The sequence below is a fragment of the Rhamphochromis sp. 'chilingali' genome (assembly GCF_963969265.1).
Source record: "Rhamphochromis sp. 'chilingali' genome assembly, chromosome: 3".
In the NCBI taxonomy this organism is placed as follows: domain Eukaryota; kingdom Metazoa; phylum Chordata; class Actinopteri; order Cichliformes; family Cichlidae; genus Rhamphochromis; species Rhamphochromis sp. 'chilingali'.
The window spans coordinates 2,484,279-2,503,983 of record NC_137931.1 but is presented as its reverse complement, the minus strand read 5'-3'; the positions used below and the strand labels follow the sequence as shown (position 1 = coordinate 2,503,983).

The window sequence follows — 19,705 nt, the reverse complement described above, 5'->3', positions numbered from 1 at the left end:
AATGTATTTGGAGGAAAATAATGGTGCAATCTACAGCGTGGATGTGGACATTGCTTTTATTTTTATTGCACAAAAAGACAAGAGTGCAACTGTAAATTGCAAACTTTGTGCATTATTCTGCTAACACAACTTTGCATTTTTGCAAGCACCTGCACCGACAGCATGCTAATCCTAAGCTAGCCAAGAACCCAGCGTGATGTTAAAGCTGGACGTGGATTTGTCCTTTTATCATCATTAAACATCAGATGTTTCATGGAATTAGAAGCAGCCTGTTAGCAGCATGTAGAATCAGTTCCACAGAAACAAATAAAAAGCTAACAGTATAAACAAATGTCATTAGAAAACTGACACACCGATGGGCTCATGGTTGAGTCTTAGTGTTTTGGATTTTTTTTTTTTTTTTCAAACAGTCATCCTTTGGTGTCGTTCTTGCTCAGCTGCTTGTACTCCTCTTCCTCTTCAGGTCCTGGGTGCTACTAAAATAGAGGGAGCATGATTAGAATATGGGCATCAGCTGTGTTGGTCAGCCTCCCTTGGCACTGCTCCCTAAACCCACTGTAACGGTGGTAATGTGCACGTTTACTATACTTACAGGGACCAACAGCCCCCAAAAGTTTGAAGGCATTTTTGAGACTCAAAATGTGGTTTTAGTGTCAGCGTTACAATTGCATTATGGGTAGGATAAGCAGCGAAGGAAAGCATTGTGTCAGTGAGATTTCCACACAAGGATATGAATACACTCGTGTGTGTGTGTGTGTGTGTGTGTGCGTGCGTGCGTGCGTGTGTGCGTGCGTGCGTGCGTTACTGATTTTTGTGCCCATGTGGTCTTTCAATATAGTAAATGTACTGTTTTTATAAAGTGCTTTTCTAAACTACTCAAAGCACTTTGAATAACACGTTCATACTGCCCCTTTGTTCAACCGGGCTCGTATCTTGTCCAAGCATACTTTGACATGCAGACTTGAACAGCCGGGGATCAAACTACCAACCTTCTGAGTAGTAGATGATCAGCTCTACCTCCTGAGGCACAGCCGCCCCTAAGAGGAAAACACTTCTTTTATTGTTTCTTGGATTCTCTAACCCTACAGGTCTGCAGAGGCATCCACCTTGACCGCAGAGCTGCAGGAGAATGTTGGCTCGATGCTGGGCTGGCTGGACAAAGCTGAGGGCGTCCTGGCCATTCCTCTGCAGCCTGCAGAGCCACAGCACATAAGAGACACTCTGGGCAAAGTTCAGGTATATTCAGTTCACAGCCACACAGTTACTATGAGCTTCCTGAATGTGTGTGCATATTTACGGATTTATGCAAATTAATTTAGCTGCCATCATCGTGTAAATGAGTTCAGATGAGTCATAATGTAAATTACTCCAATGTGTTGCTGTGTGTAATTAGTAAAAACATTGCAGCGTTTTAATTATTGCAAGATCGTGTATGTGTGTGTGTGTGTGTGTGTGTGTGTGTGTGTGTGTGTGTGTGTGTTTCTGAAATCTTACATAAGATTCTGCTTGTATTGAGCTGCTGCAGTAATGTGCTTGTGTGTCTCTGTGTGTGTGTGTGTGTGTGTGTGTGTGTGTGTGTGTGTGTGTGTGTGTGTGTGTGTGTGTGTGTGTGTGTGTGTCTCTGTGTGTGTGTGTCAGGTATGTGTGGAGGAGCTTCCTGCCCAGAATGTAGTGATGGGGAATCTGAACTCAAGACTGAAGCAGATAACATTTCCTGCTGATAAACAGAAAGACATCAGGATCATAAACACTCGCTGGTCTCAGGTCAGCTTCTTTCACTACACACACAGCGGACAGCACGCCGCTGCCCAGGAAAGGCATCAACTGAATAATACACAAAGGCTCTGAGAGAAGGGTATTCCCTACGTCTAGCTAAGCAGTGCACCACATCATTAAGCTTACGACGTTTAGGTTTGACGGCTTGAAAGTTTGTTGGTGTTATAATCTCTTTTTTTTTATCAAAGTGGCAATATTTTCACTTTCATCTACTGTGTACAAAAGCTGTGAAAGATTCTCTTAGATTTAGTTTATTTGCTCCAGACAGAGTTTGATTTACCAAAGAAGGTGAGCTTTAATCTTTACCAGAAAGACGATGGAAAACCATTCTTATACTGTGTTTACTACAGACCAGATTATCACCACCTCACCTCCCCCGTAGTAATAAATATCTTGAAAAATGGGTCAACACGGTGGGAGTGGTAGGCTTCATGGCCAATCTTCATTTAGGTGTCGAAGGCTCTTCCTGAACGTCAGTTGGAGATCGAGGGTCTGCTGAAGGAGATGGAGAAGTGTGAGAGTCATCTGGATGACCTGTCAGTCTGGGCATCCAGCACCAGAGCCAAGCTGGAGCACAGCCCTGAGGGACCATCTGCCAGGGTATGGTGCAAAACAGTGTGCATATAGATGTATGCATGGTATCAGTGCACCATGGCATTTACTAGTAAAACATTCAAGCCCAAACTGCCTGAAATAAATAATACATTGCATATATTACATCCATTATATTATTTATTATATTACATGCAATACACTCATCTGTCCACAAGGCTTATTGCAGTTTAAGCTCTCTGATTCTCCAGCTCATTAACGAAGTGCAAGTCAAGCAGCCAGAGGTGGAGTGTGTGTTGGAGAAAGCTGATCAGTTATACAAGGACTCTCCTCTTGAGCAACCTGGCAAGGTGAGGAAATTAAATACAGGTGACTCACGTGCAAATTCAGTCACATGAAATCATTAAAACACTGACTTGTCTCACTTCTACCTTTACCTTAAATATTATGAATAAATAGTTACTTTTTGAAGAAATGTAACAAGACACAAATATATATAAACAACGTCGACTCAAAAAATATACATACTTCTTCCAGCATTTGATGCTTGGACACTTACCTGTGAAGTTGTTATCAACAATAAGGAAACTGCTCACATGTGTGCTTGTATGTTTTTTCAGATGAAATATATTAGGCTGAGGGAATCTTGGACAGTAATCTTGGAGCTGCTGCAGCAGCACAAGGAGAGGACGGCTGCTCAGCTTATAACCAGAAAAGACAGTAAGACCACATTTAATCTTTCACGCATGCATGTGCACACAAGATTAAGTTCGGACTGAGTTTAGGACACAAATTCATGTTCCCAGTACAACTGAAAGTCCTGATATTAGGTTCAGTAAGAGTTCATTTTACTAGATTCAGTCTGGTTCAGTTTCTTTTAATTATTCATTTGTTTTTGGGATTGAGATTCTAGTTTTTATCTTTCTTTTTTCTGTTGATCAGTCATTGCCCAGATTACACTTCGGGCTATGAGTGATACCATTTGAATAATTAGAATCATTTAAATAATGGAAAAACAAATGGAAAGATCAGCTCCTGCACATGGTTATAGAATATCAGCTGATTTGGGGAGCTGTCTCTAATGCTACAGTCACAATATTAAAAACGGTGGTTGGAAACCAGGTCATGACCCAACTCGTGACCACGTGGAATAAACTTGCCGTTGGTTTTTGAAATGGTTGTTTGAAAAATGGGGACCGGGTCGGTGTGGTTATGAATTTAAAGCATGAATGATGCGTTTGGTGGTGGGCCATCGAGTTCTCTCTGTTCATAATGAGCGATTCATTTCAGCAAATTCAGTGAAGGACTTTTACTGTGGTTTTATTTTGAAATAAGAATATGAGCACTTCCTCCACTAAAAGTTCATTTAACTGTATCTGTGTCTCAGATGAAGGTCTGACAGGAAGTTCCCAGCCTGAATACGCAGCATTGGCTCAGTTCAACAAGTCCTGGGCTGAGCTCACTGACTGGCTGACCATGATGGATAACATGGTACAGAACAAGCGGGTAGTGGTGGCTGACCTCGACGACATCAACGACATGATCAGGCAACTCAAGGTCCGGACCTCTGACCTCACTGTTGACTCTATTTAAAGCACTGCAAAACCTGACCGAGCTGCCGACATTCACGGGGCCGTGTGAGAGTATGGCTCAGTGTGTAAATACTGAGGACTCACAGATAGTTTAAAACAGTCAGTGGTTAAACTGACAAGCTAGACATGCTACAGACCTTTATTCTTGATTTGTTTTCCTCCTTAATTGCTTGGAAAATTCAATAAGTAAGTTAAAACAACTGAGAAACTAAAATGATTGTTTTCAGGCTTCTCTACAGGATCTTGATCAACGTCGCCCCCTCCTGGAGACACAGATCACAGCAGCCCAGAACCTGAAGAACAAAACCAGCAGCCAAGAGACCCGCAATGCTATTTCTGAACGCAGTAAGTCTCACACATACACATGCAACATAGCATCACCTAGCCTCCCACAGAGGCTAAGTGAAGCTTATTTAGAGCCTATATTAGGCTTTATCAGGGGTGTCCAACTCCAGGCCTCGATGGCCGGCGTCCTGCAGGTTTTAAATCTCACCCTGGGTCAACACACCAGAATCAAATGATTAGTTCATTACCAGGCCTCTGGAGAACTTCAAGACATGTTGATCATTAGCCATTTAAATCAGCTGTGTTGGATCGAGGACACATCTAAACCCTGCAGGACACCGGCCCTCGAGGCCTGGAGTTGGACAAAACATATTCATCTGCCATAACAGAAGCTGCAGAAGCTGTCTTCACCTTCTTCCTATTAAACTGTTCCAAGATAACCATGTTACACAAATCATCATGTGTCCCTGCCTCCTCAGCACCACGTCAACATGTAAAGTGGTGGAAAATGTTCCAAGCAAACTCAGCATTAGTCTGTTTCTCTCCCCTCTTCCAGTTTCTAAATCTCTGCCTGTCTGCTTCTCTGCCACTTCCAGCCTTTACTGTCTCCCCCTCCAGTTTGTCCAAATTTTGTTCCTTCTGCGCTCCTGATGGGTTGAAAGCGTTAAAAAAAATCGTGATGCCTGCGTTTAAACACACGCAAATCAGTCCGTGCATGATTACGTTGCCCCGCCCATCAAAAAGTCTGCGCATGCGTGAATATATTGCCTATCGGCGATTGGACTGACTATTGCCAATTGGAAAATGTTTACATATCGCCCGACCCTCACTCTTTCAAGTTCCACGTCACACTGCAACCGCTCCTACTCAGTTTTTGCATTTTCCTTCTCTAGTTGCAGGTACAGATCAAATGATAATCAAATGATAATGACCAATCAATCAGTTCAGAAGCCGATATCACTGGAGCCGGATCTACCTCTTTCAACAGTACTTTTCAGTTTTTGCCCAGCCCAAGTGTGCATGCTTTTGTAGTCACAAATTGTATTAAATTAGCCTGAAGCCAAAAGCCTTTCCTCTATATTTCTATTTTATATTGGGGGACACTCCTCCTCTACAAATCTGCAGGTTCTCAGTTCTCTTCTTCTTCTCTTACTGCTTGTTTTCGCAAAGATCACCATCTCAAAGAGAGGAGTTACTACAGTGTTCATTTTGATAGCACATTCTGATTTTGTTTGTGTTTTACTCATAATTTAGTTTAGTTTAATAGATTCAGTCATATATAGTGTAAAAAAGTCTTGTTTTTACCTGTGAGATTACAAAGCATCATATGTTCCTTGATATCAAATGCAAATGTTTACTGTTCTCTTCCTGCCAAGAACTGAGACTTTGTTGTGTAGTCATGACAAACAGGGAGTGTGGGAGCTAGTTGTACTAGCTGTAACTGTCCAGTAAAGGTATAATTATCACAAAAGGCCAAATGTACAAAAGTTATCAGCTTTCTCTTTCAACTTCAAATTCTCATCTTCTTTCTATCTGAAGAAGTCCAACAGTAACTATCTTAAAAATATGTTTTTTTATTTAGGTTTCCTAAATAACCTGGAATTGGATAAGAGGAAGAGAATGGATGGATGGATGGATGGATGGATGCATGGATGGATGGATGCATGGATGGATGGATGGATGGATGCATGGATGGGTGGATGCATGGATGGGTGGATGGATGGATGCATGGATGGATGGATGCATGGATGGATGGATGGATTTGATTACTATAAGAAGGATTGTTCACAACTTTTGGGCAGCAAAAATGGGTAAAGAGACTCCCAAGTCCATACTCAGCATTAGCCCAATGTTTGGACTTGTCACCTTTGGCTATAACACAATCAAAGATTACTTATTGAGCCTAATTATTATATTGTAACCAGTATGGATCAGCAGGTGCTTATATAACAAGTGGCACAGACTTCATTAATATGCTTGTAGGTAATATTTGACCTAAATATATGTGTCCTGTGAATTGAATATGTAGGTTAAATGCATTGATTCCAATACAAACACTCCAGTGTAGGTATGTATAGTGTATACGAGTATATGTGATTACATTATATATGTGAGTCTTTGTCCAGTGTATACAGGTATGTATGTCATACAAAATCCCCAGTGATGGATGGAGGGATGGATGGATGGATTTAGGTTTCCAGACTCAGTCCATGTATTATTTTCAAACTGTCTGACACCTCTACTAGTTGTGTGATTTTATTCTAAAGAACTTGTTAAGCAGTGTTTTCTCTCTTTCTTCATAGTTGATCGACTCCAGGCTTACTGGGAAGACTGTCAGACCAAACTGTCTGATAGGATGAAGCAGCTACAAAACATGCTGCAAGACTCTACCAACTGGCTGGACGCCAAGAAGGGGGTGGATCATGTCGTCAAACAGGCCAATGAGAGACTGGATTCATGGCAGGAGATCACTTATACAGTTGATGCACTGAAAAAACAAAACGCTGAACTGAAGGTGGGATCTGCATTCTGAATTTCACTGTATTTATACAGACATATAGTCTGCTTACAAGAGCCCCCCATTAATCAGATCCAACCAATATAACCCCCCAATCAAATTATGAATTATCTTGCATACATAGGCTGTTGATTTTCTTTACTCATTTCAGGTCTTACCAGCAAAACAGTTGCATGTTTAATCATCTGGGAATTTACCCAGATGTATTTATTTATTTAGACAGAGTTCTGCCCGTTACGATGATCGCTTAGAGTACTAATCAGGTGGAACCAGGTAATCGTGTTGATGATTTGGCCTTTGTTTTCTCCCTGCTTACCCAGCTCTTAATGAAGGAGCTGCAGCAATCCCAGATACAAGTCAAAGAAACCAATACACTGGCCAACAAACTACTGACGCTATATGGCAACGATGACACTCACAAAGTCACCCAGATCAACAACAACATGGACACTGCCTGCATATACATCAACAAGCGGTAAGCATTATTTTAATTTTATTCTGCATTTATTTTATTTTTATTAAAAATAAACATTTAGGCAGCTATGTTGGTGTTTGACTTAATGGATGTCTCTAAACGATGCTATTCTTACGCTTTCAACCTTGGTTTCCATGGAAATAATAAGTGCACTTTAGTGCAACTACCCCGTCAAAACACCACAATGACTATTTCACCTTTTTGCAAAACGTGTTTAGTCAGGAAGTAATCGTGATGTGATTTCCTGGCACAAAAGGCACACGTTTAGTTTTCCACATAACAGACGAGCATGATAAAAAGAGCATTTGCATTATCTAACAAGAAAGCTTTTAAAGCTATTTAGCCATCATGGAAGTCTGGATATTACGTCTATCAAATCTTTAGGCTTGTTTACTGACTTCTGCTACATTACATTTGGAATAAAATTGATCCTAAAAAGGAAAACCACTCACTCTCTGGTCAGTATTTACTTATCTTTCTGCTAAGGGAATCGTATTGTATTTTCTATATATTTATTCTGTTATTCTTTTTAAATGTACTTTAAATTTGCAGTTCAGTAATAACACATGCAGAGTGCAGGATTTTGTTATTTACCCTGTTGAAACTATTTAAATATTCTTAAAATGACATAAATGAACACGTTTTGTTTTACAAAAAGAAACAGTTTCCCCTCTCGCCCAGACTCGGGTCCTCTACCAGAGGCCTGGGAGCTTGAGGGTCCTGCGCAGTATCTTAGCTGTTCCCAGGACTGCGCTCTTCTGGACAGAGATCTCCGATGTTGTTCCCGGGATCTGCTGGAGCCACTCGCCTAGCTTGGGAGTCACCGCACCTAGTGCTCCGATTACCACGGGGACCACCGTTACCTTCACCCTCCACATCCTCTCCAGCTCTTCTCTGAGCCCTTGGTATTTCTCCAGCTTCTCGTGTTCCTTCTTCCTGATATTGCTGTCATTTGAACCGCTACATCGATCACTACGGCCGTCTGCTTCTGTTTGTCTACCACCACTATGTCCGGTTGGTTAGCCACCACCATTTTGTCCGTCTGTATCTGGAAGTCCCACAGGATCTTAGCTCGGTCATTCTCCACCACCCTTGGGGGCGTCTCCCATTTTGACCTCGGGACTTCCAGGTTATACTCGGCACAGATGTTCCTGTACACTATGCCGGCCACTTGGTTATGGCGTTCCATGTATGCCTTGCCTGCTAGCATCTTGCACCCTGCTGTTATGTGCTGGATTGTCTCTGGGGCATCTTTACACAGCCTGCACCTGGGGTCTTGCCTGGTGTGATAGACCCCAGCCTCTATGGATCTTGTGCTCAGAGCTTGTTCTTGTGCTGCCATGATTAGTGCCTCTGTGCTGTCTTTCAGTCCAGCTTTGTCCAGCCACTGGTAGGATTTCTGGATATCAGCCCCCTCCTCTATCTGCTGGTCCTTCCATGATGGTTCCTCCTCTTTCTTGGGTTTCTGCTGCCTGAGGTATTCACTGAGCACGCGGTCGGTTGAGGCCATCTTCCTCATGTATTCATGGATGTTCACTGCCTCATCCTGGACTGTGGTGCTGAGTCTCACTGGTCCCTGGCTCCCTTCCTTCCCCTTAGCATACAGTCTCAGGGTGCTGGACTTGGGGTGAAGTGACAAGGAGATAAAGTTTAAATATATTTAAGTACTTTGTATATGTTTTATGAGACTTTTTTGTCAATTTTTTTATTGAATTGTTAACTCAACCTCACTGTACATATATCAAACATGCGACGTTTTATCAGAATTCATATTAAACTTTGAGCCATCGTGTTTACCGATGTGTGCAAAACAAATCTGTTGCTTCTTTAACTTTTTTGAGGAAATAACTTTTATTTACCACCTTTGTTTCTTGTCATCTGTCTGCACATTTTCAGTGTTTCGGACAGGGAGGCAGCTTTGGAAGCTGCTCTAAAGTTGCTGCAGCAGTTCTACTTTGATTTGGAAAAGTTCCTCAACTGGCTCACGGAGGCTGAGACGACCTGCAATGTTTTACTAGATGCCACGAACAAGGAGAGATTGCAGGAGCAGTCTGAGGCAGCAAGGAACTTGCTGGAACAGTGGAAGGTGGGCCATACACAGGTGCACCTCATCTTTCTGATATAGCTAGCTCTGTATCTATGTACAGATATGGACATATACACGTTCCAGAAATCAGCATAAGGCCCTGAAGATTAACCTTGTCAGGGCTAAGTCATGAGGACCAATACACTCACATCCACACCTGTGGCCAGTTTAGAATCATTCATTTAGTGATGAGGACGTCTGTGTAAAGGAAATCCAAGCAGGGACATGTTATGCCTCAGTCTAGGTGCAACATAAGGAATAAAAAAGGGTGTCCTCGCCCTGGTCCCCAAAACCAGAAACCCAATGGCCAAGTCACAGATAAATGTGAGATTTATTGCTGCACCAATACTATCAAAACTCAACGCTTAAGCTCCAGGGCAAAATTACAAACAAAACAAGCCAATCCAAGCACTACCCCATAACTCCCTGACTTATTACACAAGATAAATGTACAGAAATAAATAGGCAGCTCAGCCCTTTGCTATTTGAAAAAGGACAAAACTATTTACAATACTATTTAGAAAACCTAACTGGTCTCATAGCACACACAGGTTTGGAGGCTGAAGATAGGTCTGCTGCTGCTGCTGGTGCCAAACCAGATTAAACCATAATGTCCTTTAATGTGGTCTCCCTTTTCACTTGTATCCCTACAAAGGAGGCAGTGGAGAGTGCCAGCAAATGATCAGATTTGTACACTGTTAGACCTTTGCCTCACCGCCACATATCTTAAAATACGAGAGTTGCTACAGACAAGAGTATGGATGTGATACAATGGTCAAAATCTAAACCCAAGAAGTAGAAACCTTCACTGTTCACATCAACTCAGTGGTTAGAAATGTAAAGCTCACCAGGGAAGAGAAAAAATGATAATAGCTTGCTGAATGGAAACCTCAACACTGAACGTTACTGAAAGCCCACACACACCAGTACCTACTCTTTGACTCCCACAACACAAACCTGGTCATTTGGACGCTGCAACACTGGGCACAAAACATTCCCTCTAAGCCAAAGACACGAACACACACATTAAAGAAAGCTCTTAAAACACGTGGTTTTCCCAGCTGGGCCTGGACACCAACAAGGGAGAAAGAGATCTAACAGCTAGGGCGGCTCGATTATGGCAAAAATGATGATCACGATTATTCTCACTGAAATTGAGATCTCGATTATTTGACGATATTTATTTAACAATAACAATGTGTTGAATAATGACTTTAAAAAATAATATAAAATAGTGCAAATACTGATAACAGTGCAAATGTTTGCAATATAAAAAACAAATGAAAAATGTAAACATCTGTGTTTAGTGAACTTTGCAGTGTTGCTCTGTGGTGCAGCTACGACACCGTAGCAAAGTTTACACACTGTGTCTTCTTGATCCACGTCTGACTGAACCCATAATGTTTCCACACCACTGAAGTTTTTTTACCTCTCTTTTCAACCAACAGCAGTCACTCTCCTCTCCAAATAACTTCTGCTGAGCTTTCCGAGCTTCCCTCGGGTCCTCTTGTTGTGACGCGTGTTCGAAACGCAGAGAGGTGCGCTCGATTTGCCACACGGAGCAGCGCGAGAGTAAAGCACGAGGGAGGGGCTAATAATCGGCTCAGTCATTTTTAATGATCGCTGAAAGCCCAGATCGTAATCGAGATTAAAATTCGATTAATTGAGCAGCCCTAGTAACAACTCAGGAGATTTATCTGCAAGCATAACATCAGTGCACTTCAGACCCAGCCATAACCTCAGACTAAAACCGGTTGATCCCGAGGACAAAACTCCCAGACACAAGCTAAACAACATAGTGCATGCTGCACAGCGCAGCAAGGAGTGCTTAGACCTCCTCATTGGATAAAACAAACAGCCTTAAACACATATTCATTTACTAACCAGCAATTTAGTGTCTTCTTTGCTGATTGGTGTTTGGACCTCATCTGGCTTTTACATATAAAAACATTTTATTTTTGTGTTTGGTTTTGAGGGGTTCACATTGCAGTGATGAAAGCTGTAAGTTCAAACATGTTTGTCATCAGAATTAATCATTAAATTGGTTATACCATTAACACAGTTTAATTAAGTTAGGCAAGGAAAAACTCGTACAACCATGAAGGATTAGTGAGAAAGTAAAACCAATGTGGGTTCTTTCCAGGTACTCCAGCTTCCTCCCATAGTTCAAAGACATGCAGTTAGTAGGGTTATGTTCATTGGTGATTCTAAATTGCCCACAGGTGTTAAGGAGAGTGTTGTCTGTCTCTGCGTTAGCTCTGCAACAGACTGGTATTCTGTGCAGGGTTTACCCCGCCTCTCGCCCTCTGATAACTGGGATAGTCTCGAGCCCGCTCTCGCAACCCTGATATGGATAAAAAGACTAATGATTAGACTTTAGTCTCATCTGCCACACATCCAGTATATTTCCAGTTTTTAGCCCTTCTTCAACTCTGCTCTGGCTAGTATGACAGGAATGCTGACATGGTGAGATTTGATTGGACTGTCACTGTCTGCACACAAATCCCGAATTCCCCCAATGCATTGTGGGTGTTGGGTGAAGGGAACGCTCTGTTCTGCAAGAAAACATATTCTGACCGTCAACCCTCACCCTGCACCCACACACACTCTCTGGTAGCACAGCATGTACAGTGATGCACACACAACCACTGTGACACAGTGTGCAGTGCATGCACTACAAGGAAACACACAAGCAGCACATTTAAAATCAGAAATTCACACACACACACAACACACCTACGGGGACACACACACATGTACACACAGAGCTCTCTCAGTACAACAGTAGCACTGTGTGTAGCACTGTGTGTAGCACTGTGTGTAGCACTGAGATAGTTGTCTTTGTCCAGTTACAATGATGGGTGCTAAAAGTACACAGCATCCTATGAAGTCTCACTCGTTCCCTCGGCTACAACATGCAGATAAGGTTTAATTGGAAAAGAAGTACACTCATCATTTTATGTAACCTTGAAAGTTTCTCTGCGTCTTTCATCGTCATTTTAACTCTTTCTCGTACCCTGTGTTCACTCTGACTCAGACGTTCAACTCCATCTCTCTTTTTTATGTGCGACTGACCCTCCCTCTCTTCCTCTTTATCTGAACGTCTCACTGTGTCACCAACACTTAAACAGAGGGCAGTGTAATTCAGCCTGCTGGAAGCTAGAAGGAATGAAATGGGGCTTAATGGAGGTGCTTCTTCTTTTTGATGTGTGATTTTGGGGATTCCAGGGTTCAGTCTGGACGATGCTGCGCAGAAAGGTCTACCATGTTCAGGTTGGGAATAAAAACCAAGTAGATTCATTTGGAACATTTACTCTACTGACATTTACACTAAACTTTTGAGATGATTCATATAGGTTGTAATCTGTTAAATCAACTTTCACTACGCTACAGAATAACCTGTGGCATTTAAAACTTGTTTTGAATGCTGACCAAAAAAAATCGATGGTGTTCACAAATTAAAAATCTGAACCAAGTAACCTTTTGTGTATTACTACAATTCAGGGCTTTGAGATTGAGTTAGTATCTGATTACAGCTACTTAGGACTTCAGTTGATGACTCGCTCTCGTTTACGCCTCAGTTTCAGCAACTGGTGAAAAAACTGAATTGTGGTTTTTACTTTAGACTAAAAGTCCTGCTTGTACTTTGAGAGAAGAAAGAGACTTGTTGTTCCCAGTTTTATGTCTATACTTGATTATAGCAATGCGATTTATATGCATGCATCCTTAAATATGCTGGATTACAAGCTCTTACTCACCACTCCTTTGCTGGTCTGCTTTGTCATGACGTATATATGATATATATGACTGATATATTCTTATACATCTTATTTCCCAAGATTTATTCCGTCTGTCTCAAAGCTTCACACTAAATTTGAGCTTTCACATGTGCAGCTTCCTGCTCCTGGAATCAGCTGCAGAATCAACGTAAGGAGCTGGTCTCACTTAATGACTTTAAAGCGATTCTAAAGAACTAATGCAGGCTGCTGTTTTGCCTGAATATTGTTCCTTTGTTTGTGGCATTCAGTAGCACTTTTAGCATGATCTGGGTTGTGTTATTTTTTTACTCTGACTGTACTTAACTGGTGCATGGATTTCTATGTGTATGTGATTTAATGTATGCAACCAAGGATTGTACTGCTTGGTCAGGAGACTCTTAAAAGGGGAAATTTTTAATCTCAAGAGTTAATTTTTTTCCTGGCTACAAAACAGTTAATATACCGTATTTCCCGGACTACAAAGCGCACCTGAATATTAGCCGCACAAGCTAAAATCAGGGGAAAATCCTGTTTTGTACATACATTAGCCGCACCTGAATAAAAGCCGCAGGTGTTTCAATGTTGACTTATCATATGTAAGAGAATATGCACAAAGGGAATTGTCAGGAAAGAGATGGCTGTTTGGAGACACACCCCTTTTATTAATATTTTGAAAAACAAGTTATGGGTACATATTTGCACATGTAGTACATAACAGTAACCTACAGCACACCAGAAAAATAGATTCGTACTACCTTTTATGCTCAGGTGCAGTGACACGGCTTTAACAAGAAGAAAAGTCAGTCATTCACCATCTTTCTCTTCTTCCTGCGCACTAAAACCACCAAAGTCCTCTCCTCCAGTGTCGGATACAAACAGGCTCAGGATGGCTTCGTCATCCACTCTCCGCTTATTTCCTTCGTTGTCACTTTCAAAACCAAAGAAATCCTCGTTGTCAGTGTCGAACACCCTCAGAAGGGCCGTGGCGGTGTCCTCCTCTCCATCATGCAGCAGTCCAGCCCTTCAAAATCCGTTGGTGATCGTGGATGTTTTCAAACTTTTCCACGCTGTCAGATTCCACCGGTGGAGTTGGGCATAACTTGCTTTTCGCAAGTTTATCACCGCTCGTCATCCACGCCTCCCGCTGAACGCGTAGCGCTACTTTGAAGTTTGTTTTTCGCGCTACTTCGTACGGCACTACGTTGCCATGTGACTAACATACCACTCTTGAACGTAGTGCCGTACAACAGCGGAACAAACAAAACAAATCCTCTTACGATATGACAAAAATCATGGACAATCCATAGAAAAGCCGCACCTGACTAAAAGCCGCAGGGTTCAAAGCTTGTGCAAAAAGTAGCGGCTTATAGCCCGACAATTACGGTAATTGATTTTATATAAGCTCGATTCTGTTGTGGGGCATTTGAGATTAACAGTAGGAAAGATTTTTCTTTCGCACGACTTCTGGAACTATTCATTTAAAAGGCAGAAATCAAGGTAAAAATGCAAACTGTTGGACTGCCTGACATTGTGTCCTCATTTAGATCACATGGTAATCGTAATAAAATCCTCCTGCCCCCTGTGTCATTTGTTCCATTTGATTGTTTGTTAGCAGTCTAGCGTCCACAGTTTTCATGATATCATGTTTCAGATTTTGTGTGTTTGGGCGAGACGCAGGGTGCACCCCGGACAGGTCGCCAGGCTGTGCAGGGCTGGGATTTTTGTATTTTTAATTGAAAGTCTTTAAACTTCACAACAGTGTCGTAGGGGGGACATGATCTCCCGTGTTGGCTAAGCAGCTGACCTTGATCTTCATTGTGTGACCTTGACAATTTCAAGAAACCATATAGAGTAGAGTGTATCATCTTGAAGGGCATGGACGCAGCTGTACAACACTTTTATTTTCTCAACACCGTCACAATAACACCATAACAGGATGACATCATTGTATTGTAATGAAAACAGGTGGACATCAAAATCCTAAAATGTCAGTGTTAGTATCACACTTGCCCTCTGGAGTTGTGCTCTCTTGTAAACAAGTGCACTTACTTAACTCCTATTTATAATGTCCTCAGCGCTTCTTGTTTTTTCTCTTCCCAAAAAGGAGGAGCATGTTTTTATTCACTGACTCCAGTTTATTTTTATAAGAAGATTTGCTCTAAAGACACTGTTGATTCTTTAATAAAAATGGTGAGTTAGTGACACGTCCTCTTCACAAAGCACAGAAACATAAGAAGTTCTGTCAAATTCAGTTTCATATTTTTAGTGTTTGTAGTAAAAGAGCTTCGAGTACTCAAATTGAGCAGAAATGCTCGATACCGTCCACTATTGCCAGAAGTATTTGTCTGTGTGTACACACACATGAACTTGTGGCACTCTATGCTTAATCCATAGGATTTTAATATGATGTCTGCCCACTCTTTGCAGCTGTAGCAGCTTCAACGCTTCCGGGAAGACTTTCCACAAGGTTTAGGAGTGTGTTTATATTAACATTTGCCCATTCTTCTACTCTGTCAGGCTGAGGTCAGGACTCTGTGCTGGACAGATAAATTCTGCCACATCAAACTGCCTCACCCATGCCCTTGCTTTGTGCACTGGTGCACAGTCATGTTGGAAAAGAAAGGGGGCATCCCCAAAGTGTTTCCACAAAGTTGGGAGAATGCAATTTTCCAAAAAGAGGACTCAAAAGAAATAAGTGGTTTGATTGCTTTGCCACAAGATAACCACAAAGAAGCATGTTATTGACCTTTTTGAACCCACCAATCATCACAGTAAAATAAGGGATGAGTAATTTGTATTACACATGGACTAGATCTAATGTTGGGAATGCTAGTGTTATTCCACAGTTTGGGGTACAATCAAGTAATGTGTCATATTTTTCCAATTAAATAAAGCATTTTCTAAAATTGAATTGCATAGCATTGTGGTAAAACTGATGAGACTATATTCACAACACGTTCTCACTCCCAAAGCGTAACATTTTCCACAAGGTGACAAATCGCCTGTATATTACTGCTTCCCTATGCAGCCGTCCCTCGTATGTCGCGGTAGTTACGTTCTAAAATAACCCGTGATAGGTGAAATCTGCGAAGTAGCCAACCTTATTTTTTACAATTATTATAGCTGTTTTAAGGATGTAAAACCCGTCACTACACACTTTATACACTTTTCTCAGACAGGCTGAACATTTTCACTTTTCTCTCTTGTTTAAACTCTCAAAGTTCAAACCTTGTAGAAAAATAAGTCCAGTATTAGAGAATGAAACCAAAGACCTGCGGTTGTCGTTTCGTCGACATCGTTGCGTTTGTTGGGCAGGAAACTTACAAACATACAGTGCAGCTCTTCAGAGTCACACTGCTAGAGATCGAAGATTTGTGTAAATTTAACAAGCTGAATGTATTCTGGACTGTACAGGAGACACGGCAGGAGGTTGGTTAACAATGGTCTACAGCCAATCAGGACGCAGAACACAATGCACTGTAAAAAAAAAAAACATGCAAAATTGCACACAAAAAAACCAGCGAAACGGCGAGGCCGCGAAAGGTGAACCGCGTTATAGCGAGGGAGCGCTGTATTACGAGGTCGGAAAAATGAGGAAACATGAGAACTGTTTGGAATGAATCTACACAAGTACGTTTATCTTACTTAAATCGCTCTGAAAACACTAACATCATTAAAGTGCTGGTTAAGGTTAAGGGATAAGGTTAGGGCTGGAATACATGGCTGGAACGTCTATTACTGTGGGACGGTCGTTCTATTGGATTTCATCCACAGCCCGGTGCGTAGCATAGGAACGCGGAAGGTTGTCTTTCGCGTTCCCATGGAATACCTCGGGATGTATTACGCCTCGGGAGTGAGAACAATCTGACATTCATCAAGTCATGCAAACAACTTGGGGTCCCGGCTGTACCATTTTTTTTCTGTGAGAGGTCAGACGTCTACTGCAGCTCTCTTTTACTTTAGTAATATAAAGAACATGTGGAAGGTAATTAGCCAATACTCAAACAATGACAATAACATTAAGAGAATTAAAATAAGAAAAAGTAGATAAAGTCAGACACAAAGAATTGATATCGTAATTTTTTGAGCACAGAATTTGTAAATAAGTCATTTACTAATACTTAATAGACAGTATGTAAGGCATTAAGGTAACTATTGTCTGTCTTATCAGGTATCACAGAATTCTGAAGACTCCTGAAATGGACATTTTCCCTTAATGATTGAATTTATGTATAAAGCATTAGTAAATGATGTATTAGCTATTAATAAAGCCAGTAATTCAAATGCAGGAGTCTCTTTATGAAGGCACCAAATTAAAATAAGATGAAGTGACACTGATTTTCACCTAGCCTGAGTTTACCTCGCCTATTCAAACATTAAGGAAGCATTTAAGGCAACACCCTGCCCCCACCTCTGCTCGTCAGACCATTTTTCTGTTATGCTGCTTCCTGCATAGAAGTGCTTAATAATCAGAGAAAACCCCACTGTGAAGCAAGTGCTCTACAGGAGCCACAGAAGCATTAAAAGATGTATTGTATTGAATGTATTAACAGATGTGTTCAAGGCATCTGCAACTGAGTGTAGATGAGTACGCTGAGTTAGTGTCTCCATAAGTTTAGAAATATGTGGAAGATGTCTTTGTTAGATGACATTCCTGGTGACAAACTGTGGATGACCAAGGGGTGCTTGCAATGAAAGCACAAAGTGACGGTTTTAGGTGTAATGTGATATGATGGCACCCAGATCAGCAAGACCCAACTTGAACAATGCCATAAGAGCAACGAAGCATGACTTTGGTAAGAGAATACAGAAGTTCTTCCATGACCATGCAAACAAGAGACGAATGTGGCAAAGTATCAACGCCATCAAAGAGTTTAAAGCTACTCCTCCACCCTGTGTGAACAAGACAACCTTTCTGAATAAGTAAGTAAACAAACACTATGAAGGGTTGAGGCATTTAGTCATACACCTGCAAGGAACAGCGCTCTATACGACTTTGAGGAGAGGGAACGTAAGAAAAGCAGCCGGCACTGACAACACACCAGCTTGGTGTCCTGACCGACCAGCTTCAGCTCTTTTAGACATTTTTCATTTGTCCTGCATTCAGAGGAAGAATAACCTGGACCAGAAGCTGCTGCTTCTACCACCGTGTGTTTGGTACGCAGAGGCCAGGACTGAAAACAGAAAGGCTGTGCAGAGGCTAATTAACACTCCCCAAAAAAGTCATTGGCCATCCTCTGCCACCTCTGGAGGCCATTACCAGCACCTCCTGACTCCAGGGCCAACACGTTCTCACTCCCAAAGCGTAACATTTTACGCTAGGTGACAAAACGTCGACATGTTACGCCTCGAGAGTGAGAACGGGCTGCAAGGGCCATCAGATGTAACGACTTGCTTCCCGCCCACCACGGATTTGACCTGCTGCCCCCCAGATGGCGCTTCTGGTCAATGAGGTCACACACCTCCAGGACACTCGCACATGGACTCTATACTCAGACCAAGTGTTTTACACTATTTTCAAGCACTCTGTAAACTGTTCTCTAATGTGTGCCTTTTTATTGTGTGCCTCCTGTTTTGTATACATACCTCTTGTGCGTATGTAATCTAGTCTGTTATTCATTCTTGCTGTCCTGCTATTCATATTATTATTCCATGCACAGCTGGTGGTGAGCATCCACAATTTCATTCTACATATACAGTGACAATAAAAGGGGATTCCATTTGATTCTTTAAGATTGCTGCCAACATTCAAGTGCCCAAGTGCCCGTATCTTCATGACGACTGCCCCAAAGCACTCAGTCCCATTGTGATGTCCTTTGAGAGACTGGAGAACGACCACATTGTCTGTGCTGAAAACAACCAAAGAGCTCATTGTCGACTTAAGGGGAAGTCGGCACAGTCCCACACAGTCATTAACAGAACAGCAGTGGACCTGGTCAGCAGCACCAAGTTCCAGAGAGTACAGATAACAGACACTTTGTCCCGGTCACTGCACACCAGGGCTGTTGCTAGGAGAGCTCCGGACGAGGAGAGGTCACTTACCCTCTCGTATCCTTACCAGTTTCTACAAGGGTACTATAGAGAGCTTACTGACATGAATATCTGTGTGGTCAGGGGCCTGCAGTGCCGGAAATCCCTGCAGAGAGGGCTGAAGACAGCAGAGAAGATCACTGAGTCTCCACTTCCCCACTTCCAGGACATTGCAGTGAAACGTTCTCTGATCAGAACAAATGTTTCACTGTTGTTTCACATCCCCACCATGCTCCCTGCTTACATCTGGGTGAAGGGTTCTGCAGGATCCACAGCAGAACAGCAACATCTTCATTACCCCTGCTCTCGGGCTGTCACTAACCCTCACCGCCACCACCCTGGCCCCATATCGCCATATCTGTTATTTTTGGTCGTTCCATCATCAAATGGATCTTTTTTCCTTTTTACTTGACAAAAGGTTGGACTGTCAAATACTAATTGGGAACATAAAGAGCTTCAGTAATGGACTGTCTGTAGGACAAAATGTACAGAAGTGAAATCACCGGAGTTTTATACATTTTGACATTACAGTGCTAAGAAATTAAAATACAAACGGTTAATGTAAATATAAATATAAATACGGTTGATATCTTGATTAACGGATCATCATCTGATTTTAAGCACCAATCAGTG

At 42.0% G+C, this 19,705-nt stretch overlaps 1 protein-coding gene across 4 annotated transcripts in view; it reads left to right on the top strand.

The window, feature by feature from the left end:
* Positions 1–19,705, top strand: part of dmd (dystrophin) — a 308,778-nt gene that overhangs the window by 204,338 nt on the left and 84,735 nt on the right. For all 4 annotated transcript variants that reach the window (XM_080877233.1, XM_080877231.1, XM_080877230.1 and 1 more), the window contains 10 exons: positions 1,089–1,236; positions 1,639–1,764; positions 2,227–2,376; positions 2,580–2,678; positions 2,949–3,048; positions 3,716–3,885; positions 4,148–4,265; positions 6,509–6,720; positions 7,044–7,198; positions 9,095–9,284. In XM_080877233.1, coding sequence (XP_080733359.1) covers positions 1,089–1,236; positions 1,639–1,764; positions 2,227–2,376; positions 2,580–2,678; positions 2,949–3,048; positions 3,716–3,885; positions 4,148–4,265; positions 6,509–6,720; positions 7,044–7,198; positions 9,095–9,284 — 1,468 coding nt within the window. The remainder of the gene's footprint in view (positions 1–1,088; positions 1,237–1,638; positions 1,765–2,226; positions 2,377–2,579; positions 2,679–2,948; positions 3,049–3,715; positions 3,886–4,147; positions 4,266–6,508; positions 6,721–7,043; positions 7,199–9,094; positions 9,285–19,705) is intronic.